Raw genomic sequence first — 25,744 nt, forward strand, 5'->3', positions numbered from 1 at the left:
GACTAAAGAAATGACATGTATTTGTACATACTTCACTAGTTTCCGGCTGTGTATGCATCACAATATGCATGTATGTGTGTGTAGCTACCGTAGAATAATAATGACTCATTCTAATTCAATGGTGTGTACACTGTGCTGATAGTGGCGTCAAGTTAACACAAAGCATGCCGTAGTGGTTGATAACATCAGTGAGGGATCAATTTGGAGAGCTCCTTGTCTGATAGTGGCAACAACAGATACTACTCACATCAAGGAGATAAGGAACTAGGGGGTGGAGAAGAAAACCAGGGACAACACTGTCGTGTCTTTGGCATCATTAAACGGAAGACTTATTTTTATCAAGAATTCTCTGTAATTATTATTACGTGATTAAACTAACTTAATCATGTAACTGTAATTAACTAAGAAATCTGGGCACCAAGGAAAATATTCAGATTACAAAGTTATAATTTTCCTAATATAACTTTCAGATATTTTAATATCTGATCAATTAGTCTTCTAATTAATGAATTATTCTTTACCTCACGTTAGTCTCATTCCAAACGTCGTAAATTGTTGGTTATCTGCACGAACCCAGTCTTCACTATGAGTCATCCATACATCAATTGTCTTAAAATAATTTATTTATTAACTAACTAAATAATCACAGAAATGCACAAACAAACAAGTAGATATGGTTACAAGGAAATGATAGGGGAATGTGCCCTAGTGGGCTAAACCGGCATGGCGGCTTGGTGGACAAAAGCGAAGTGGGTGTCGACTGAGATAAAAGACACTACAAAGTTGATAATTATAACAATTGAAATGCTAATCCTTTGCACATGAACGTTCAATGATACCGAATTCCTAGCTGCAGACTAGTAATTAGTATCAAACATTTGTTATTATTCTGTCGGTTCGATAGTCTGAGTTAACCACGTGGTATGGTTAAGAATTCAGCAATGGGCTCAAACCTTAGCCCTCTCGTAATTGAGAGAAGCTTGGTCTCTACTCAAACCTTAGCCCTCTCGTAATTGAGAGAAGCATGGTCTAAAGATAAATTCCCAAGGTGGGGGTTATATTCGGAAGAGCAGAAAGGGGCTATCCCACAATGCCAGATCAATGTCTGTGCTCATGGGGGCGGGAATTGGAGTTTCCTTCATTAAACAGTTTAAAATCACATTACAGAATTTCACAAATAGTTTCATCTTTACGCATTCATTTTATACAACAATTAGATGTAAGCCTCATAACTGAGACTCTTGTATAAACAGGGTTATGGTAATGTGGCTGTATTGTCTCTCATGAGTTTCACAAAATTGTACCAAACGGACCAGTTCGTAGCTGGCTACTTCACTGACCGTTTATACATTCTCCAGAGCATTAATATTGTTCAGTTCTCAAGTTCTGTGAGGTGGAAGAAGTTCCTTTGTTCTCTCTATGAAAACTCTCTCTATACTGTCTGGCCATGAGGAAGAATCTCCTCCAGGAATTTATGACCTGCCTAACAGCAGCCTGGGTGTAGGAGAGAGAGAGAGAGAGGGGGATGGTGCTCGCTGTACCCAAAGAGGGCAACGTCATGACAGCACCATCCTCAGTAAATAGGCCACCTGTACGATACACATGGTAAACTGGTAAACATCAATAACGAAACCGGCAACAATCACCATGCAAACTCAACTAGCCAGCCCACCAGAACATCCATCCACAACGGGCATGTGCCAATTCTATACATCCAGATGTGTGTATGTGTGTGTGGATGTGTGTGAGAGAGAGAGAGCGAGAGACAGAGAGGGGTGTGTGAGAGAGAGGGGTGGTGGGGAGTGTTTGATCTAAGAGGCCCCCTACCCTTTCCCCCACCCCTCCAGCTGACAGTGCATCCATAGACCTAGGTTAAAGAGAATACACACATCACACACACACAAATACTTACACACATCACACACACTGGTCTGCTCACACTCAATCCCCAAAAAACCTTTGGATCTCAGACCAGCCACAGTCTTTTCTGTGATCCCCACTCAAAACACACACAAACACATACACACATCAAGGATCTGTATTACTGTGTGTTGATGGAGGCCTTGGCTGTAGCACTAGAGATTGGACTTGGATCATCTGCGCAAATGCAGTTTAGTGGATTACACGCACACACACGGCACAGCGCTCCTCCAGTCTTGAGGATTTGGGCCATCGGTGATGTATTATTTACGGTGAGAACCGTAGACTCTGCTAGGCTCACCAATCCCTCTTTTTACTCCTCTTTTCCCTCCTTTCTTCTTTCTAAAGGATTTCAGTTTGACACACCAGTGCTTCTGGTTTATAGTTCTGTCACTGCTCTAATCTCACTCTGTCTCAGAGTGTGGGATTGGCACAGTTGTCAGGCAAATTTAAATGGTCTGGCTCTGAAGGAGATGTTGTTAAAATGCTGTGGTTTTAATAACCTGTCACTTCCTGACCATAGTAAGATGTTATTTTCTATGGTAGAGTAGGTCAGGGCGTGACAGGGGGTGTTTTGTGTTTTCTATGTTTTCTATATCTATGTTTAGTACTAGTTTTCTATTTCTATGTTGTTGTTTTTTTAGATGATCTCCAATTAGAGGCAGCTGGTCCTCGTTGTCTCTAATTGGAGATCATACTTAAGTAGTTTTTTTTTCCCACCTGTGTTTGTGGGTAGTTGTATTCTGTTTAGTCTTCAGTACCTGACAAAACTGTGAGTTGATCGTTTTTCGCTTTTGTTATTTTCTTTAGTGTTCTGTGTTAAAATAAAAAGTCATTATGAGCACTCAACACGCTGCGCTTTGGTCCCCTCGCTACGACAGTCGTTACATAACCTCTGTCCTCTCAATTGACTGTTAAGGGTCATCCCTTTCTGTTTCTCACTTAGTTGAGTGGGACATTATAGTACATTATGGCGCCAAACAGTATTGGCTTTTCCAGTGGGGAGGGAAATAGATGTTTTGATAAAAGAAAGAGATTTTTTGATAAAAGAAAGAGATGCTTTGATAAAAGAAAGAGATGCTTTGGGAAAAGAAAGAGATGCTTTGATAAAAGAAAGAGATGCTTTGGGAAAAGAAAGAGATGCTTTGGGAAAAGAAAGAGATGCTTTGGGAAAAGAAAGAGATGCTTTGGGAAAAGAAAGAGATGCTTTGGGAAAAGAAAGAGATGCTTTGGGAAAAGAAAGAGATGCTTTGGGAAAAGAAAGAGATGCTTTGGGAAAAGAAAGAGATGCTTTGGGAAAAGAAAGATGCTTTGGGAAAAGAAAGAGATGCTTTGGGAAAAGAAAGAGATGCTTTGGGAAAAGAAAGAGATGTTTTGATAAAAGAAAGAGATTTTTTGATAAAAGAAAGAGATGCTTTGATAAAAGAAAGAGATGCTTTGGGAAAAGAAAGAGATGCTTTGATAAAAGAAAGAGATGCTTTGGGAAAAGAAAGAGATGCTTTGGGAAAAGAAAGAGATGCTTTGGGAAAAGAAAGAGATGCTTTGGGAAAAGAAAGAGATGCTTTGGGAAAAGAAAGATGCTTTGGGAAAAGAAAGAGATGCTTTGGGAAAAGAAAGAGATGCTTTGGGAAAAGAAAGAGATGCTTTGATAAAAGAAAGAGATGCTTTGGGAAAAGAAAGAGATGCTTTGGGAAAAGAAAGAGATGCTTTGGGAAAAGAAAGAGATGCTTTGGGAAAAGTAATGCCGGCTGCTCACTGACCAAGGATTTATGAGTTTAAAGTTTGCACCAGCTTTTTCAATAGGGGATAAAACACCAAAAACAAAGCTTATTATACTTCCTCTTAACCTTTATTTATCCTTTTTGGTCTGCCCTCAATATTTCATTCACTTAAAAAACTTGTGTCTACAGGTGTAAACTTTGCACCTGGTGCAAATGCTTAAGTTTGGCCCAAAAGCTTCATTTTCATTTAAGTGTAGAGCAGCTTATGATGCTTTTGTGTATGTTTATGAACCTCTCTCAGTCCAAAGACAACATTAAATCACGCAGAACGTTGGTTAACGTAAGAAATGGATTGTTAAGAGAGGCCACAGAAGAAAAGGACAAAACTCCCAATGAAGTAGTTATCAAACAGGAAAATACCTTGGGATAAGCATTTTCTTACGACACACCTCTCACTTCCTCTCTCACGCAATAGCTCTTTCCCTCTCTATTCTGTCCATCTTTCCCTTTGTCTCTTTCTTTCTCTCTGCAACACTTATGTTTCACCCACATTTACCTTCCCTCTCTTTCTTAGTATTGTCATATTGGCTGATAACCTCCCATCTCCATCTCCATCTCCAGGCTCCAAAAAAGACAGACGGCTTGTTATTCTTATAAATGACAGATTTTAGCAGGGAGGGATTTGTAGCCCCCCTCCCTCCAGCCCTAAGGGAAGCACTCCAGTTAAAAAATATAAAAAACAGTCTTTCATAGGGACTGATCAAGTGTGAGTCTTTAGGCACAGAGGGGTGATGGGGAGTTGCACGGCTCTATATACACGGCGGTAATAGGAGGTAGCAAGGTGTGTGTGTGTGTGTGTGTGTGTGTGTGTGTGTGTGTGTGTGTGTGTGTGTGTGTGTGTGTGTGTGTGTGTGTGTGTGTGTCTATGCCTGCCACACTAGTGAAGCTCAAATGGCCAATGTGAAACTACACTGCTCTCAAAGTAGTACAGACGCGTTAGGGCCAGCCACACACACATACACACACACACACACACACACACACACACACACACACACACACACACACACACACACTCTCTCGTGTCTTACAGACGTCAGACATCCCGTTATGCACTCTCCTCTTTATCACCCTCCCTAAGGCACAAAATACTCTTTAATGTAACATTACAAACACACACACACACATGTGCTTGCTTGCTCGTCTCAGCAGTCTCTTAGAGTTTCACGGCTATGAACACACACAATAGCTGGGTATTGGGAGCAGGTTGTACTATGGGTAAGTGTGTTCAGAATGAGGCACAAACACACCTCTGGGCCTCTTGTGTAATAACCATGTAATATCCAATGTATTATCAGTCCTATTACTGTTCTGAAGGATCATGCCATCTCACCAATTCCCTAATCACCCTTTGGACACGCCGGTTCTCCTGCAAACTCACCACATCTGAGCTCACTCTGATAATCACCATTCCTCTCCTTTCCTCACGTATATAAGCAGCTAGTTTTATATCAGTGTTTGTTCAGTGTTTGTAGTGGCATGGGGCGGCCCAAGTCCTTATTCGATTTCCTTTGTTGTGCTTACCGGACTCTAAAGTAAGTGCCTTTTATGTATGTAGAGAATTGTATAATGCTAATGCTAACGTTCTAGCCGGTATGTTAATTGCCAATCAGTTTATGATGCTATACTTTCCTTAGAAAGTATTCCTTCTTTCCTTTGTCTTATATATCCTGAGTTGCATAGATATTACCCCAACCAGAAGCCATTGATTACAGGCAACATTCGCACCAAGCTAAAGCTGCCGCTTTCAAGGAGCGGGACTTTTTTCTTAACTTTATTTAACTAGGCAAGTCAGTTAAGAACAAATTCTTATTTTCAATGATGGCCTAGGAACAGGGGGTTAACTGCCTAGTTCAGGGGCAGAACGACAGATTTTTACCTTGTCAGCTTGTGGATTTGATCTTTCAACGTTTCGGTTACTAGTCCAACGCTCTAACCACTAGGCTACTCTAACCCAGAAGCTTATAAGAAATCCTGCTATGCCTGCCAACAAACCATCAAACAGGCAAAGTGTCAATACAGGACTAAGATCTAATAATCGTCCTACACCAGCTCCGACGCTCGTCGGATCTGGCAGGGCCTGCAAACTATTACAGAATACAAAAGGAAGCACAACCGAGATCTGCCCAGTGACACAAGCCTACCAGATGAGCTAAAAAACTTCTACGCTCGCTTCGAGGCAAGTAACACTGACCTGCTCAAGTACACTGCCTGCTCAAGTAACACTGACCTCTCAACCTGCTCCACTACAACACGGGCTGTAGTGGAGCAGGTTGAGAGCTTCAAGTTCCTTGGGGTCCACATCACCAACAAACTAACATGGTCCAAGCACATCAAGACAGTCGTGAAGAGGTCACGACACAACCTATTCCCCCTCAGGAGACTGAAAAGATTTGGCATGGGTCCTCAGATCCTCAAAAGGTTTTACAGCTGCACCATCGAGAGCTTCCTGATGGGTTGCATCATTGCCTGGTATGGCAACTGCTCAGCCTCCGAACGCAAGGCACTACAGAGGGTAGTGCGTACGGCCCAGTACATCACCGGGGCCAAGCTTCCTGCCATTCAGGACCTCTATTCCAGGCATTGTCAGAGGAAGGCCCTAATAATTGTCGAAGACTCCAGCCACCCAAGTCATAGACTGTTCTCTCTGCTACCACACGGCAAGCGGTACCGGAGCGCCAAGTCTAGGTCAAAGAGGCTTCTAAACAGCTTCTACCCCCAAGCCATAAGACTCCTGAACAGCTAATCAAATGGCTACCCAGACTATTTGCACCCCCACCCCCACCCCCACCCCCACCCCACTGCTACTCTCTGTTATTATCTATGCATAGCCACTTTAGTAACCCTACCTGCATGTACATAATTACCTCAATTACCTCGACACTGGTGCCCCTGCACATTGACACATTGACTCTGAACCGGTACCCCTGTATATAGCCCCGCTATTTATTTACTTATCTCTTACTTTGTTGGGGGTATTTTCTTAAAACTGCATTGTTCGTTAAGGGCTTGTAAGTAAGCATTTCACTGTAAGGTCTGCACCGGTTGTATTCGGCGCATGTGACAAACAACATTTGATTTGATTTGATTTAATTTTATTGGTAATGTCCTTTGTTTGGTTAGCATGGTTGATATACTTTTATATTTCTCCTTCCTTATGGCACTTTGTCTTGTATACTAATGTATTTTATCTCCTCTTTGAATTCCCTTCAGACCACAACCTCCTATCATAACTTGTCACAAACGTACCTTCCGGCCTTACGAGCCATCAAATCTCCATCCTACCCCCCATGTGCTCCTGTGACCTGCTGTGCCCTTTTAGTTAGTGAATAAATAACGAGAACTGGAAACCTTGTCTTGAACCTTCCTTCCTGCATTCTTACAGATGCACCATAGTGGCAATATCACTCTTCAACCTAGCCTAAGATACAGTCCACCCTAGTCTTTTTCTATAATTATATTAGTAACAGTACTGCTGCATAACTCCAGCCCGTTCCCTCTGTCCCTCAAATGACTGCATCATGTCTCAACAACCCTCCACTGTTCAGACAGAGAGAGTAGCCCAGGGCCAAGTGGAACAGACATCTAAGGACACATATCTACACTATCTATCATATTCGGCCAGGTCTGCAGTGTATAGTACACCACCCAGCCGTACCAGCCTGAGAAGACATGACATTACATAACCATAATGGGCCGCCCCTGCCCTCTTGTTCTTTCTTCAGTGGGTCACCACGCCGAAGGTCTTACTTAATATGCACGGCATAACTCCAACTCCCCATCTCCCATCACATACCACTCATTTGATGTAGGCCTACACACATACAGTGCATTTGGAAAGTATCCAGGCCCCTTCCCTTTTTCCACATTTTGTTACAGTACAGCCTTATTCTAAAATTGATTAAGTCATTTTTTTCCCTCATCAATCTACAAACAATACCCCAAAAGGACAAAGAGAAAACTGGTTTTTAGAAAGGATTTCAAATTTATAAAAACTAAAACACAGAAATACCTTATTTACATAAATATTCAGACCCTTTGCTATGAGACTTGAAATTGAGCTCAGGTGCATCCTGTTTCCATTGATCATCTTTGAGATGTTTCTACAACTTGATTGGAGTCCACCTGTGGTAAATTCTCCCAGTCCCTGCCGCTGAAAAACATCCACACAGCAGGATGTCATCACCACCATGTTTTGGAAAGGCATACCCCCGTCTATATAAGGTCACACAGTTGACAGTGCATGTCAGAGCAAAAACCAAGCCATGAGGTCGAAGGAAATGTCAGTAGGGCTTTGAGACAGGATTATGTCGAGGCACAGATCTGGGGAAGGGTACCAAAAACATTCTGCAGCATTGAAGGTCCCCAAGAACACATTGGCCTCCATCATTCTTAAATGGAAGAAGTTTGGAACCACCATGACTCTTCCTAGAGCTGGCCGCCCGTCCAAACTGAGCAATCGGGGGAGAAGGGCCTTGGTCAGGGAGGTTACCAAGAACCCGATGGTCACTCTGACGGAGCTCCAGAGTTCCTCTGTGGAGATGGGAGAACCTTCCAGAAGGACAACCATCTCTGCAGCACTCCACCAATCAGGCCTTTATGGTAGAGTGGCCAGACGGAAACCACTCCTCAGTTAAAGGCACATGACAGCCCGCTTGGATTATGCCAAAAAGCACCTAAAGGACTCTCAGACCATGAGAAACAAGATTCTCTGGTCTGATGAAACCAAGATTGAACTCTTTGGCCTGAATGCCAAGTGTCACGTCTGGAGGAAACCTGGCACCATCCCTACGGCGAAGCATTGAGGTGACGACATCCTGTGGATGTTTTTCAGCGGCAGGGACTGGGAGACTAGTCAGGATCAAGGGAAAGATGAACAGAGCAAAGTACAGAGAGATCCTTGATGAAAACTTGCTACAGAGAGCTCAGGACCTCAGACTGGGGCGAAGGTTCACCTTCCAACAGGACAACAACCCTAAACACACAGCCAAGACAACGCAGGTGTGGCTTCGGGACAAGTCTCTGAATGTCCTTGAGTGGCCCAGCCAAAGGTCTGTCTTGAACACTGTCTTACATCTCAAATAAAATAAAATACAATTTTATTAGTCACATGCACCGAATACAACAGGTGTAGACCTTACAGTGAAATGCTTACTTACGAGCCCCTAAAGACCAATGCAGTTTAAAAGAAATGGATAAGAATAAGAAATAAAAGTAACAAGTAATTAAAGAGCAGCAGTAAAATAACAATAGCGAGACTATATACGGGGAGAGACTGGAGACCTCTGGAGACACCTGAAAATAGCTGTGCAGCGACACTCCCCATCCAACCTGACAGAGCTTGAGAGGATCCGCAGAGAAGAATGGGAGAAACTCCAAAAATACAGGTGCGCCAAGCTTGTAGCATCATACCCAAGAAGACTTGAAAGTGCTGCCAAAGGTGCTTCAACAAAGTTCTGAGTAAAGGGTCTGAATACTTATGCAAATATATATATACTTTATTATTTTTATTTTTTTAAAGAAATTTGCAAAAACAATTAGCAACCTGTTTTTGCTTTGTGATTCTGGGGTATTGTGTGTAGATTGATGAGGGAAAAAAAAAAATTCCGAATGCAATGTATATTTCATGGATGCACGCACACACGCACAGTCTTGGTTCCACATTGCACATGCACACTCACACACAAACACACACACACACACACACACACACACACACACACACACACACACACACACACACACACACACACACACACACACACACACACACACACACACACACACACACACACACAGCCTTGGTTGCACAGTGTTTTGACACTGTCCTCAACACGAGCAGAGCATAACAGAAGAGAACGGAGTAGACCACCTTATTAGTGTCTCCTTTACCATCATCAGTGAAAAAGAGCACCGCCAACTGGTGATGGCCTCAAAAGAGGTGCCGGTTTAAAAATATACTGTAGGTACAACTGTCCCAGCACTCCCGGTTAGAGGACGTAGAATGACCAGTAGGAGACAGAGATACAATTCACACATTTAATACCAGACTCAAGACAGACACACACGGCATTGAAACAGGAAGTAATGGTGGAAGTGATGTGATAGTGGTTAGGAGTCCACTTACATGGTCAAAGTTTAAAGTTTTGTCACATGCACAAGTACAGTGAAATGTGTAAAGGATACGTTTTTTACAACCAAATCTCTATTTATTATGTAAATGACATGTTATAGAAGGGTCCAGACACACACCTCAGATTTTTCCATTGATGGATTTGGCGCACCAGTCTGCTTGGATAGAGACAAATTGAGTACTGGAAAAGAACAGGGCGGTGAGGTTTGCATTTATGTAAAGAAGAACTTGTGCAACACATTGCAAGATAAAATCTGTGAATCTGACATTGAACTGCTTGCCATTTCTCCTCGCCCATTTTATCGGCCACGTGAATTCTTCCAACTATTCTATGTTGTTGTTTATATCCACCCATGTGCCAATGTTGATAAAGTCACAGAGCTCTTAGAAAACACTTTGCACAAACTTGATACACTACATGACCAAAAGTATGTGGACACCAGCTTGTCAAACAGCTCATTCCAAAATCATGGGCATTAATATGGAGTTGGTCCCCCCTTTGCTGCTATAACAGCCTCCACTCTTCTCTTCAAACTTTTTATAGTCCCGTACACCTTCAAACATTCAACCTCCAGCTGCATACCCCCTCTAGCACCAGGGTCAGCGCACTCTCAAATGTTGTTTTTTGACATCATTGTAAGCCTGCCACACACACACTATACAATATATTTATTAAACATAAGAATTACTGAGAGTTTTTGTCACAACCCGGCTCGTGGGAAGTGACAAAGAGTTCTTATAGGGCACAAATAATAATTCAATAATAATCAATAATTTTGCTCTTTATTTAACCATCTTACATATAAAACCTTATTTGTTATTGAGAAGGGTGTGCTTGAAAGGATGTACATAACTCTGCAGTGTTGGGTTGTATTGAAGAGAGTCTCAGTCTTAACTTCGATGGGCTACGTGGGACGCTAGCCTGCGGGACACAGCCAGTGAAATATCAAGGCGGCAAATTCAAAAACATCAAAATGTCATAATTCAACTTTCTCAAACATACAACTATTTTACACCATTTTAAAGATACACTTCTCCTTGATGTAACCACATTGTCCGATTTCAAAAAGGCTTTACAGCGAAAGCAAAATATTAGATTATGTTAGGAAAGTACATAGACAAAAATAATCACACAGCCATTTTCCAAGCAAGGACACGTGTCAATAAAACCCAAAACACAGCTAAATGAAGCACTAACCTTTGACGATCTTCATCAGATGACACTCCTAGGACATTATGTTACACAATACATGTATGTTTTGTTCGATAAAGTTCATATTTATATCCAAAAACAGCATTTTACATTGGCACGTGATGTTCAGAAAATGTATTCCCAACAAAACGTCCGGTGAATGTGCACATCAATTTACAAAAATACTCATCATAAACGTTGACAAAATATATAACAATTATTTAAAGAATTATAGATAGACTACCCCTGGATGCAACCACTGTGTCAGATTTTAAAATAGCTTTACGGAGAAAGCACATTTTTCAATATTCTGAGTACATAGCTCAGCCATCACGGTGAGCTATTCAGACACCCGCCAAGTTCGGGGCAACCTAAACTCAGAATTAGTATTAGAAATATTCTCTTACCTTTGCTGATCTTCGTCAGAATGCACTCCCAGGACTGCTACTTCCACAATAAATGTTGTTTTTGTTCGAAATAATCCATATTTATGTACAAATACCTCCGTTTTGTTCTTGCGTACAGATCTCTTATCCAAAGGCATAACGCGCGAGCGTGGAACCAGAGACGAAAAGTCAAAATGTTCCATTACCGTACTTAGAAGCATGTCAAACGCTGTTTAAAATGAATCTTTACGGTATTTTTAACGTAAAATTGCGATAATATTCCAACCGGACAATAGCATATTCATTCAAGAAGAAAAAGAAGAAACGGCGTGCTCGCATGACGGCGCATATCCAATCCGTTTGTTGCCAGGCAGTCCACTCAGAAACTGAGCTCCTATTATCTGCCCAGTGACAGGAGAATGCTCAAACCACTTTCTGAAGGCTGTTGACTGCCAGTGGAAGCCTTAGGAAGTGCAACGTCACCCCACAGACACTGTAGCTTCGATAGAGAATCAAAAGAAGAACTACAATTCTCAGACTTTCCACTTCCTGCTTGGATTTTTCTCAGGTTTTTGCCTGCCATATGAGTTCTGTTATACTCACAGACACCATTCAAACAGTTTTAGAAACCTCAGAGTGTTTTCTATCCAAATCTACTAATTATATGCATATTCTAGTTACTGGGCAGGAGTAGTAACCAGATTAAATCGGGTACGTTTTTCATCCGGCCGTGAAAATACTGCCCCCTAGCCCAGACAGGTTAAATAATTTTCCACACACAGTCTGTGCCTGTATTTAGTTTTCATGCTAGTGAGGGCTGAGAATCCACTCTCACATAGGTACGTGGTAGCAAAGGGCATCAGTGTCTTAACAGCGCAATTTGCCAAGGCAGGACATTCTGAGCACAGCCCAATCCAGAAATCTGGCAGTGGCTTCTGATTAAATAACATTTTCACAGAACCGCTTGAGGCTCTCTTGTTCAGATATCGGCAAGTGGATTGCAGGCAGGGCATGAAAGGCATAACGAATCCAGTTGTGTCATCCGTTTCGGGAAAGGACCTGCGTAATTGCGCACCCAACTCACTCAGGTGCTTCGCTATATCACATTTGACATTGTCCGTAAGCTTGAGTTCATTTGCACACAAAAAATCATGCAATGATGGAAATACCTGTGTGTTGTCCTTATTAATGCAGACAGAGAAGAGCTCCAACTTCTTAATCATAGCCTCAATTTTTCCCGCACATTGAATATACACTGCTCAAAAAAATAAAGGGTACACTAAAATAACACATCCTAGATCTGAATGAATGAAATAATCTTATTAAATACTTTTTTCTTTACATAGTTGAATGTGCTGATAACAAAATCTCACAAAAATAATCAATGGAAATCCAATGTATCAACCCATGGAGGTCTGGATTTGGAGTCACACTCAAAATTAAAGTGGAAAACCACACTACAGGCTGATCCAACTTTGATGTCATGTCCTTAAAACAAGTCAAAATGAGGCTCAGTAGTGTGTGTGGCCTCCACGTGCCTGTATGACCTCCCTACAACGCCTGGGCATGCTCCTGATGAGGTGGCGGATGGTTTCCTGAGGGATCTCCTCCCAGACCTGGACTAAAGCATCCGCCAACTCCTGGACAGTCTGTGGTGCAACGTGGCGTTGGTGGATGGAGCGAGACATGATGTCCCAGATGTGCTCAATTGGATTCAGGTCTGGGGAACGGGCGGGCCAGTCCATAGCATCAATGCCTTCCTCTTGCAGGAACTGCTGACACACTCCAGCCACATGAGGTCTAGCATTGTCTTGCATTAGGAGGAACCCAGGGCCAACTGCACCAGCATATGGTCTCACAAGGGGTCTGAGGATCTCATCTCGGTACCTAATGGCAGTCAGGCTACCTCTGACGAGCACATGGAGGGCTGTGCGGCCCCCCAAAGAAATGCCACCCCACACCATGACTGACCCACCGCCAAACCGGTCATGCTGGAGGATGTTGCAGGCAGCAGAACGTTCTCCACGGCGTCTCCAGACTCTGTCACATGTGCTCAGTGTGAACCTGCTTTCATCTGTGAAGAGCACAGGGTGCCAGTGGCGGATTTGCCAATCTTGGTGTTCTCTGGCAAATGCCAAACGTCCTGCACGGTGTTGGGCTGTAAGCACAACCCCCACCTGTGGACGTCGGGCCCTCATACCACCCTCATGGAGTCTGTTTCTGACCGTTTCAGCAGACACATGCACATTTGTGGCCTGCTGGAGGTCATTTTGCAGGGCTCTGGCAGTGCTCCTCCTGCTCCTCCTTGCACAAAGGCAGAGGTAGCGGTCCTGCTGCTGGGTTGTTGCCCTCCTACGGCCTCCTCCACGTCTCCTGATGTACTGGCCTGTCTCCTGGTAGCGCCTCCATGCTCTGGACACTACGCTGACAGACACAGCAAACCTTCTTGCCACAGCTCACATTGATGTGCCATCCTGGATGAGCTGCACTACCTGAGCCACTTGTGTGGGTTGTAGACTCCATCTCATGCTACCACTAGAGTGAAAGCACCGCCAGCATTCAAAAGTGACCAAAACATCAGCCAGGAAGCATAGGAACTGAGAAGTGGTCTGTGGTCACCACCTGCAGAACCACTCCTTTATTGGGGGTGTCTTGCTAATTGCCTATAATTTCCACCTGTTGTCTATTCCATTTGTACAACAGCACGTGGAATTTATTGTCAGTCAGTTTTGCTTCCTAAGTGGACAGTTTGATTTCACAGAAGTGTGATTGACTTGGAGTTACATTGTGTTGTTTAAGTGTTCCCTTATTTATTTTTGTACTTAAGTATCAAAAGTTAAAGTAAAATTATAAATAATTAAGAAAAGCAGGTGGGATCATTTTCTTGTTTTTAAATTTACTGAAAGCCAGGCACATGCTACAACACTCAGACATCATTTACAAACGAAGCATGTGTTTAGTGAGTCTGCCAGATCTGAGGCAGTAGGGATGACCAAGGATGTTCTCTTGATAAGTGTGTGAATTAGACAATTTTCCTCTCCTGTTAAGCATTCAACGAGTACTTTTGGGTGTCAGGGAAAATGTATGGAGTAAAAAGTACATCATTTTCTTTAGGAATGTAGAAGTTGTCAAAAGTAAAAGTTGTCAAAAATATAAATAGTAAGGTAAAGTACAGATACCCCAAAAAACTACTTAAATAGTACTTTGAAGTATTTTTACTTAATCTGGGCTAGTGGGACATCACCGTCCCACTCTATTCAACAGCCAGTGGAACAGCGTGGCGCAAAATACAAAACCTCAAAAATGCAATAATTTCAATTTTTCAAACATACGACTATTTTACACCATTTTAAAGATAAGATCCTCGTTAATCTAACCACATTGTCCGATTTCAAAAAGGCTTTACAGCGAAAGCAAAACATTAGATTATGTTAGGAGAGTACATAGCCCAAAATAATCACACAGCCATTTTCCAAGCAAGCATATATGTCACAGAAACCCAAACCACAGCTAAATTAAGCACTAACCTTTGATGATCTTCATCAGATGACAGTCCTAGGAGATTATGTTATACAATACATGCATGTTTTGTTCAATCAAGTTCAAATTTATATCAAAAAACTGCTTTTTACATTGGCGTGTGGTGTTCAGAAAATGTATCCCCACCGAAAACCTCCGGTGAATTTACTAATTTACACATCATTAACATTGACAAAATACATAACAATTATCTTAAGAATTATAGATACAGAACTCCTTTCTGCAATCGCTATGTCAGATTTTAAAATAGCTTTTCGGCGAAAGCACATTTTGCAAAATTCTGAGTACATAGCTCAGCCATCACGGCTAGCTATTTTGACACCCGCCAACTTTGGGCACACTAAACTCAGAATTAGCATTAGAAAAATTGTATTACCTTTGCTGATCTTCGTCAGAATGCACTCCCAGGACTGCTACTTCCACAAGAAATGTTGTTTTTGTTCCAAATAATCCATAGTTATATCCAAATACCTCCGTTTTGTTCGTGCGTTCAGGTCACTATCCAAAGGGTAACGCGCGAGCGCATTTCGAGACAAAAAAATTCAAAATCTTTCATTACCGTACTTAGAAGCATGTCAAACATTGTTTAAAATCAATTTTTATGGTATTTTTCTCGTAAAATAGCGATAATATTCCAACCGGACAATAGTGTATTCATTCAAAGAGGAAAAGAAAAAACAGCGTGGTCTTGTGAACGCGCATATCCAATCTCTTAGTCACCAGGCAGACCACAGAGAAACTGAGCTACCATACTTTGCCCAGAGACAGGAGACGCCTCAAACCTGCTTTCTGAAGGCTTTAGAGAGCCAATGGAAGCCTTAGAAAGTGCTACGTAACCCCAGAGATACTGTAGTTTCGAAAGGGACTAGAAAGAAGAACTACAAATTCTCAGACAGGCCACTTCCTGCTTGGAATTTTCTCAGCTTTTTGCCTGCCATATGAGTTCTGTTATACTCACAGACACCATTCAAACAGTTTTAGAAACTTCAGAGTGTTTCTATCCAAATCTACTAATAATATGCATATTCTCGTTTCTGGGCAAGAGTAGTAACCAGTTTAAATCGGGTACGTTTTTTATCCGGCCTTGAAAATGCTGCCCCCTAGCCAGACAGGTTAAATACTTTACACCACTGGTTCCAAACTTCTTCCATTTAAGAATGATAGAGGCCACTGTGTTCTTGGGGACCTTCAATGCTGCAGACATTGTTTGGTACCCTTCCCCAGATCTGTGCCTTGACACAATCCTGTCTCGAAGCTCTACGGACAATTGCTTCAACCTCTTGGCTTGGTTTTTGCTCTGACGTGCACTGTCAACTGTGGGACCTTATATAGGCAGATGTGTGCCTTTCCTAATTATGTCCAATCAATTGAATTTACCACCGTTGGACTCCAATCAAGTTGTAGAAACAGCTCAAGGATGATCAATGGAAACAGGATGCATCTGAGCTCAATTTCGAGTCTCATTGCAAAGAGTCTGAATACTTATATAAATAAGATATTTCAGTTTTTATTTTCGTACATTTGTAAAATTTTATAAAAGCCTGTTACACTTTGTCGTTATGGGGTATTGTGTGTAGATTGGTATGGATTTTTTGGTATTTAATCTATTTTAGAATAACGCTGTAACGTCACAAAATGTGGACAAATTGAAGGGGTCTGAATACTTTCCGAAGGCACTGTATATATTGCAAACTGCGCTGCCATGCCATGGCAATGTTGGTGTAACAGTACATCATAGGGAAAAACACTTGGGGATTTTTATGGCGGTGTACCGGTATGTAGGAATAATCATGTGAGCCTACTGTATGTGTTCATATAGGCTACTAACGGACCCCAGTTCTATGGCCACTAGCCATGCAGGGTGTGAGATGGCTCTGCCACTATGCAACCCCAGTGTCCCACTTTTCTTGTTCCCCCTGACAGCATGACAGAGGCTGGGCCAGCAGCGGTCATTGATGCAGTTTTTTTCTACCTAGTTTGTTTGTTCCATTGTTAATTAGTCACACCTCATTTAGCACTAGGGGCCACATTCTCCCTTGGCAAAACAGCACTTTGCAACAGACAGTGTTGGGCTGTGACAGATCTGGACTAGGGAAGAAGAATTCTCAATCCCAGTCACAAATGTTAGGAGCATTTAAATAGTATGCTGTCCGTACAATTGACAAATAAAGTGATACTAATCTTATTACTAACTTTTCTCTCTTTTTTTCTCTCCATCTCGCTCTCTATCCTTCTTTCTCCCTACAGAGCACTACCACCTGAACAATTCAGCCTTATACCCAGGAATGCCACACCCTCACAGCAACCTCAGTGGACTGGGCCTCAACAAGTACAACTCCCTCAGGGCTGTGGGTAAGGCCACCCACCCACCCACCCACACACACACACGCACACGCACACGCATAATGGACACAAACATGCACGCACACACACACATGCATAAACACACATTAACACACATTTAAACATATGGACACACACATGCGGACACACATGCACGCACACACACACACACACACACACACACACACACACACACACACACACACACACACACACACACACACACACACACACACACTCCAGGACATCATGCTGATCATAATCCAGACTGGCACTGTAACCTTTTCAAACCATCGTAAGGTTTTCAAGCTGGCATCTGATGTGGTTTAGGCTCCCTTCATGGAAAAGACATATCATGAATGAAAGGAGATATCCTACTGGCAATACAGTCTCAGCGCTTTTCTGGAAAGTGTAGGTCAGATCCATATACACTCATTGGCAGTTGATTAGGTTCACGTGGCTGTGGCTTGCTATATGAAGCAGGCAGACAGGCATCGAGGCATTCAGTTACTGTTCGAGGTAGTGCTGCTCATTCCGTTCACCAGCTCCAGAGGTCTACGTCATGGGTCTTCTAGGCGTCACTGAACTGGATTCATTACCACCAACCCCGGACTGTCTTGTCTCATTACGCACACCTGGTTCCCATTCCCCCTGATTAGTATGTGTATATATGTGCTCTCTGTTCCCCTTTGTCCTTGTTGATTATTGTTCCGTGTCAGTTGGTCTTGTGTGTACCTGTGCTGTGTTGTATTCGCTTGCGTGTTACCGTGTTAGTGTGCACTTGTTATTACAGGTCTCGTTCCATGTATTTATTAGAGGTTTACACCTTGCTCTTTGTTTGGGTTACAGCCCTGTGTTATATGTATACGTATTTGTTTTGGGCTTCGTCCCCATAATGTTCATGACATATGCTATTTTGGGTAGAGAAATAAAAGCCCCCATTTCATATTCCTGCGCCTGTCTCCTATCATTATACAAGGTGACATCGATTGCACGTTAGAATGGGCAAAACAAGTGACCTTAGCGACTGAGCGCAGAATGATCGGCGGTGCCAGACACGCTGGTTCCAGTATCTCAAACCTCCAGCTCCCCGTGACAGTGTCTAGGCAGTGGTGGAAAAAGTAAAAATGATACTCTTTAATATAAAATTACTCAATAAAAATCACCCAATAAAATATTACTGGTTTTAAATATACTTAAATATCAAAAGTACATGTAATTGCTAATATATACTTAATTATCAAAACTAAAAGTATAAATAATTTCAAATTCCTTACTTAACCAGACAGCACAATTTTTTATTTATGGATAGCCAGGGGCACACTCCAATAATCAGACATAATTTACAAAGGAAGCATCTGTTTTTGGTGAGTCCACCAGATCAGTGGCAGTAGGGATGACCAGGGATGTTCACTTGATAAGTGCGTGAATTGGACCATTTTCCTGTCCTGCTAAGCGTTCAAATGTAACGAATACTTTTGGGTGTCAGGGAAAATGTATGGAGTAAAAAGTACATTATTTTCTTTACGAATGTAGTGAAGTAAAAGTTGTCAAAAATAGAAATAGTACAGATGCCCCAAAAAACTACTTAAGTGGTACTTTAAAGAATTTTTATGTTGAGGGCAGATGCTCCGCTAGCGGAACGCCTCACCAATATCCAATGATAGGCGTGGCGCGAAATACAAAAACCTTAAAAATGCTATAACTTCAATTTCTCAAACATATGACTATTTTACACCATTTGAAAGATAAGACTCTCGTTAATCCAACCACATTGTCCGATTTCAAAAAGGCTTTACAGCGAAAGCAAAACATTAGATTATGTCAGGAGAGTACCCAGCCAAAAATAATCACACAGCCATTTTCAAAGCAAGCATATATGTCACAAAAACCCAAACCACAGCTAAATGCAGCACTAACCTTTGATGATCTTCATCAGATGACACTCCTAGGAGATTATGTTATACAATACATGCATGTTTTGTTCAATCAAGTTCACATTTATATCAAAAAACAGCTTTTAACATTAACATGTGATGTTCAGAACTAGCATTCCCACCCAAAACTTCCGCTGAATTTACTAAATTACTCATCATAAACGTTGACAAAATACATAACAATTATTTTAAGAATTATAGATGCAGAACTCCTTTATGCAATCGCTATGTCAGATTTTAAAATAGCTTTTCGGTGAAAGCACATTTTGCAATATTCTGAGTACATAGCTCAGCCATCACAGGCTAGCTATTCAGACACCCGCCAACTTCGGGGCTCACTAAACTCAGAATTACTATTAGAAAAATTGTATTACCTTTGCTGTTCTTTGTCAGAATGCACTCCCAGGACTTCTACTTCAACAACAAATGTTGTTTTTGTTCCAAATAATCCATAGTTATATCCAAATACCTCCGTTTTGTTTGTGCGTTCAGGTCACTATCCAAAGGGTAACGCGCGAGCGCATTTCGTGACAAAAAAAATCAAAATGTTCCATTACCGTACTTAGAAGCATGTCAAACGCTGTTTAAAATCATTTTTTATGCTATTTTCCTCGTAAAATAGCGATAATATTCCAACCGGACAATGTTGTATTCATTCAAAGAGGGAAAGAAAAAATGGCGAGGTCTCGTGAACGCGCATCTCCAGTCTCTCTGTCACCAGGCAGTCCACTGACAAACTGTGCTGCTGTTATCTGCCCAGAGACGGGAGACGCCTCAATCCAGTTTCTGAAGGCTTTAGAGAGCCAATGGAGGCCTTAGAAAGTGTCACGTAACAGCTCAGATACTGTAATTTCGATAGAGATGCAACAGAAGGGCTACAAATTGTCAGACAGGCCACTTCCTGCTTGGAATCTTCTCAGGTTTTTGCCTGCCATATGAGTTCTGTTATACTCACAGACACCATTCAAACAGTTTTAGAAACTTTAGAGTGTTTTCTATCCAAATCTACTAATTATATGTATATTCTAGTTTCTGGGCAAGAGTAGTAACCAGATTAAATTGGTTTTCACCTGGCCGTGAAAATACTGCCCCCTATCCACAACAGGTTTAAGTACTTTACATCACTGTGTCTAAGGTTACAGAGAATGGTGCGACAAACAAAAAACAACCAGTCAGTGAAGTCCTGTGGGCAAAAACATCTTGTTTATTACAACGGTCGAAGTAGAATGGCAAGAATCGTGTAAGCTAACAGGCAGGCCACAAACAGACAAATAATGGCAGAGTGCAACAGTGGTGTGCAGAACAGCATCTCGGAAAGCACAACTCGTCAGTCCTTGTCACGGATGGGCTATTGCAGCAGACGACCGAATCGGGTTCTACTCCTATCAGCTAAAAACAAGAAGCGGATCCAGTGGGCACGTGATCACCAACATTGGACAATTGAGTGGAAAAACATAATCTGGTCCGATGAATCCCGGTTCCTGTTGAGTCATGATGATGCCAGTCAGGATTTGGCGTAAGCAGCATGAGTCCATGGCCCCATCCTGCCTGGTGTCAATGGTTACAGGATGGTGGTGATGGTGTAATGGTGTGGGAAATGTTTCAATGGCACGTTTGGTCCCTTGATACCAATTGAGCAACATTTGAATGCCACACCTTGTAGAATCCACACCTCAAATAATTCAGGCTGTTCTGGAGGCAAAAAAGGGGTCCAGCCCGGTAGTAGATGGGTGTACCCAATAAACTGGCCTCTGAGTGTACATACACAGTATATGGTTCTGGTGAAGCTCATGTAAACCAGGGTTTCCCAAACTCGGTCCTGGGTGCACGTTTAGTTTATTTCCTTAGGACTACACAGCTGATTCAAATAATCAAAGCTTGATGTTGAGTAAGTTATTTGAATCAGCTGTGTAGTGCTAGGGCAAAAACCAAAACATGCACCCAGGAGCTACAGGGATGTTGTGGTACAAACTGGCAGATCATAAACTTGTGAGAAAAAAATATTAAAGTCGCACACTCTATACTATTCACAGTAATGTATTATTTTGTGTCTGAAGCAACATTATGGCAGTGTGTTGGGACAGAACACACCATTCACACCGACAGACTGAAGAGAAATACAGCAATGGACAGGGAACGGAATCTCTGTCACTCCACAATCTACTTTTCAGGCATAGAGGGATGATTCACTGACTAGAGTGGAATGGAAAGCATTGCACTCTGAATTCCACTCAGAAACATTCGCTCTTTCTCTCTTAGATTTGTCTCTCCGCGGCTCTAATGAGTATCCAGGCATCACACACATACATATCGCCTGGCAGACAACGCTGATCCGACCTGACAGAGACCTGGAGACGACTTACACATACACACATGTAGACACACACACACATATGTAGACACACACACACGTATATAAACGTATGTAGGAACACACATCCAAACACACATGCACGCATACTGTACATGCAGGCAGACACGCAGCAGCAGCAAACATGTTTCTCATGTTGGGTTGGGATCACTTCCATTTAAATTCTCTAAATTCAGGAAGTGAATTGAAGTAAGATTTTGATTATTATATATTTTTTATGAAAATCCTTCCTGAATTGAAATGGAATTGACACCAACTCTGGTGCTTCATTCAAAACCAAAAGCATCATCTGTGTGATAGAGGCATTATGACTTCAACCCACAGCTCAGAGAGAACAGAACGTCATTGACGTGTTCATGGAGAGAGACAGAACAATAAATACACGAGAGCACACACACAAAGTGAGCAGAACAGGGTTAGGAGTTTGTGTGCCTGAGGGATCGGGGTTCTGGAAGCACTGACCTCACTGCTGAGACGAGGCTGTCCCCGTCCCCCTGAGCTGAAGCTATCTGACACACTGGCCTCACTGCTGAGTCCGAGGCTGTCCCCGTCCCCCTGAGCTGAAGTTATCTGACACACTGACACACTGGCCTCACTGCTGAGACGAGGCTGTCCCCGTCCCCGTCCCCCTGAGCTGAAGCTATCTGACACACTGGCCTCACTGCTGAGACCGAGGCTGTCCCCGTCCCCCTGAGCTGAAGCTATCTGACACACTGGCCTCACTGCTGAGGCCGAGGCTGTCCCCGTCCCCCTGAGCTGAAGCTAACTAACACACTGGCCTCACTGCTGAGACTGAGGCTGTCCCCGTCCCCCTGAGCTGAAGCTATCTGACACACTGGCCTCACTGCTGAGACGAGGCTGTCCCCGTCCCCCTGAGCTGAAGCTATCTGACACACTGGCCTCACTGCTGAGGCCGAGGCTGTCCCCGTCCCCCTGAGCTGAAGCTAACTAACACACTGGCCTCACTGCTGAGACTGAGGCTGTCCCCGTCCCCCTGAGCTGAAGCTATCTGACACACTGGCCTCACTGCTGAGACGAGGCTGTCCCCGTCCCCCTGAGCTGAAGTTATCTGACACACTGACACACTGGCCTCACTGCTGAGACGAGGCTGTCCCCGTCCCCGTCCCCCTGAGCTGAAGCTATCTGACACACTGGCCTCACTGCTGAGACCGAGGCTGTCCCCGTCCCCCTGAGCTGAAGCTATCTGACACACTGGCCTCACTGCTGAGGCCGAGGCTGTCCCCGTCCCCCTGAGCTGAAGCTAACTAACACACTGGCCTCACTGCTGAGACTGAGGCTGTCCCCGTCCCCCTGAGCTGAAGCTATCTGACACACTGGCCTCACTGCTGAGACGAGGCTGTCCCCGTCCCCCTGAGCTGAAGTTATCTGACACTCTGGCCTCCCAGTGCCCACCCTATTTATAACACAAACTTCCAGGATTTTTACAGTTGAGGATTTTAGTTTTTTTCTGAAATCAGGGCCTCTTCTTAGACAGTTGACAGTTCATTTCAGGTCACTAACTCTCTTCTCTCTTGTCTGCTGCAGCGGACACTGCCTCTCGGGGATACTATAAGAGCTACCCTTTGATGGACTTCTCCCAGTACCAGGCAGCCCCTCCAGCCTTCCAGCCCATCTCCCTGCACCCCAAAGACAAGTCCTACCTTCACCAAGACCACCACCAACTCCCCACCCACCACAACCTCCACGCCCCCCTCTCCATCTCCATCCCCCAGAGCCACCCGGAGAGGTCCCGCCTGTCCAAGACCACCAGCCACCCCCTGTTCTCTAGCTCGGCCTTGAAAGCCTGGGACACCAGTGGACGCCACGTCCAGAGGCAGACCTCCCAGCCTGGGCACATCTCAGCCCACCAGCATGCCTATTCCACCAGGAGACAGCACAGCGTAGAGAATTTCCCGGAGATGTTCAACCACCCTGTGTCATACGGCCACCCATCCTCCTACCACCACACCAGGCATAAGAGCTACTCCACCAACAGCAAGACAGAGGTCACTGTCTGAGAATGGAGCTCTGAGTTCCTCTGTACCTACAATGATACAGAAACAGATACAAACATGTACAGGATACAGAGGAGTGTCGGAGTGTTTCAAAGATACTGGATGAAGGGGGGTTAAAAGATAGGGCAACAATGCATCAGCATCGCCACCCACCACCATGACTCAAGTAGAATAACTGAACCACAAAGATCACCAAGACATTGATAATGCAAGAGAAACACTGTCGCTCTCTGAACACCTCTGAGCCTCAGAACCTGGACCCTCTCGGTCTCTATGTCTACCACAACTCCTTGTTGCTCGAAACCTTTCTTTAACTCTACTACATCTCTCCATGCATTCTTCTCTGGTCTTGTTCTTTCGCCTCTATCCTCTATTTCCCACTCCCACAGCTCCCCCCTCTCTCAGCCCTTAGAAGCGCTGTGTTCAGGCCATTAGAGGGATGATGGCACCCCCGGGGCCACATTAACTCGACAGGGACAATGCCATCCTCACGTCAGCTCTAATCAGCCTCCGCCCCAGCACAAGACAGAGAGAGAGAACGGGAGAGAGACAGGTAGGGAGAGAGTGGGAAATCACTCTAGGGATCTGTAGAGGAAAGCCGGATGACAGGAGAGGACAAAGTATATATGTACAGATTTTTCTTCCCTGGGGCTGAAATGAAGGAGTCATTGTGGATCTGGAGACTGTCTAGCCTGGGTGCCAGTCTGTTTCTGCTCTCTTGCCAGCTCCTTATGGAATTGTTACGGCTTGACAACGACAATGGAGTAGGCAATGGCACAAACAGATCTGGGACCAGGCTAGAGACTGGGTATTGATGGAGTGTTTATGAGTGCGTGTGAGTATGTGAGGACACACTGGGCTGTCAGTGTAAGGGAATTTGTTGCGGCATCTCAGACCCCAGAGGAGGTCTTCCGTGTTTTCCCTCGATGCACGGACAGTAAAGGGCACAGACAAGAGCTCTAGAGGTGTTGCTAAGGCTACCAGACTCTCTTTAAATGGCAAGGGATGTACCCTATTCTACAAATGGTGCATCTATTTGTTTACCAGGACAATGATTAACCACTGAAGGAGAATAAAGAAACAAAACTGTTGTTGAAAAGTAGGATACTTGTACATGACTAAATGACACATAACAGGGAGGGGACTAGTGATAGTAGCACCTTTGGTCAGTTGCAGTAGTTCTAAAACCCAGACAATGGTGCAGAAATGTGTAAGGACCAATGAAGTCTAATCGACGCTACGGTCTCTCGGAAGGTATTGGGTTGAGCACAAACTCACTCTAACAAGGTACACACATGTAGCCTTGTAGGACCATCCTGATCTCGCGAGCTAGCAAGATTAGGATGACCATACGAGGCTAACACACATGTAGCCTTGTAGGACCATCCTGATCTCGCGAGCTAGCAAGATTAGGATGGCCATACGAGGCTAACACACATGGCCAACGTACTAGCTGCACACTTCAGATGAATCCACTTCCAGAAGTGGATTGCTAATGAAGGCAATGAATACAACTAAACTCTTTACATGAGTCATGATCATGATGCATTACTACCCCTTACCTCGCACATCCCTACCCTTCCTCCTTTTCGACAAGTAGTCTAACGTTTAAGAGCTTATGCGCCAGTAACCGATAGGTCATTGGTTCGAATCCCCAAGCCGACTAAATAAAAAATATGTCAATGTGCCCTTGAGCAAGGCACTTAACCCTAATTGCGCCTATAAGTCACTCTGAATAAATGACTAACATTTAATCTTCTCTCTATTCCTCCTTATCTTCTCTCTATTCCTCTTCATCTTCTCTCTATTCCTCCTCTACCGTTTTCTAATCAGCTCCTCTCCAGTTGTAATCATAGCCTTCTTTCATCTCTTCCTTCTCTCGGATCTCTCATCAAGTCTCTATTCACCCCTTCTTTTGGAGAGCTATTTTCTCTCTCATTCCCTCCCTATCACTCGCTCATGTTCCCTCTGTTCTCTGGCTCCAGGCGGTGTAACTGATAGTCCTTTGGTCCCCAGCTCTGTTTCCCAGTCCCATCACCCCATGTCCCATAGCCCCAGAATGCAGGTTTGCTTGCGTGTGTATGTATGTGTTTCAGGGCAGTGGGCTGAGACAAGGGCATGTGTAC

The 25,744-nt window shown here is 43.5% G+C and overlaps 1 protein-coding gene across 1 annotated transcript in view; it reads left to right on the forward strand.

Moving 5' to 3' along the window:
• The window catches only part of shisa8b (shisa family member 8b), a 40,792-nt gene extending 15,753 nt beyond the window's left edge, over positions 1–25,039 (forward strand). The window contains exons 4-5 of the mRNA XM_029763937.1: positions 17,200–17,304; positions 23,149–25,039. Of these exons, the coding sequence (XP_029619797.1) occupies positions 17,200–17,304; positions 23,149–23,621 (578 nt within the window). The 3' untranslated portion in view covers positions 23,622–25,039. The remainder of the gene's footprint in view (positions 1–17,199; positions 17,305–23,148) is intronic.
• Positions 25,040–25,744: the final 705 nt, after the last annotated feature.

Source organism: Salmo trutta, chromosome 10 (assembly GCF_901001165.1).
Source record: "Salmo trutta chromosome 10, fSalTru1.1, whole genome shotgun sequence".
Taxonomy (NCBI): Eukaryota; Metazoa; Chordata; class Actinopteri; order Salmoniformes; family Salmonidae; genus Salmo; species Salmo trutta.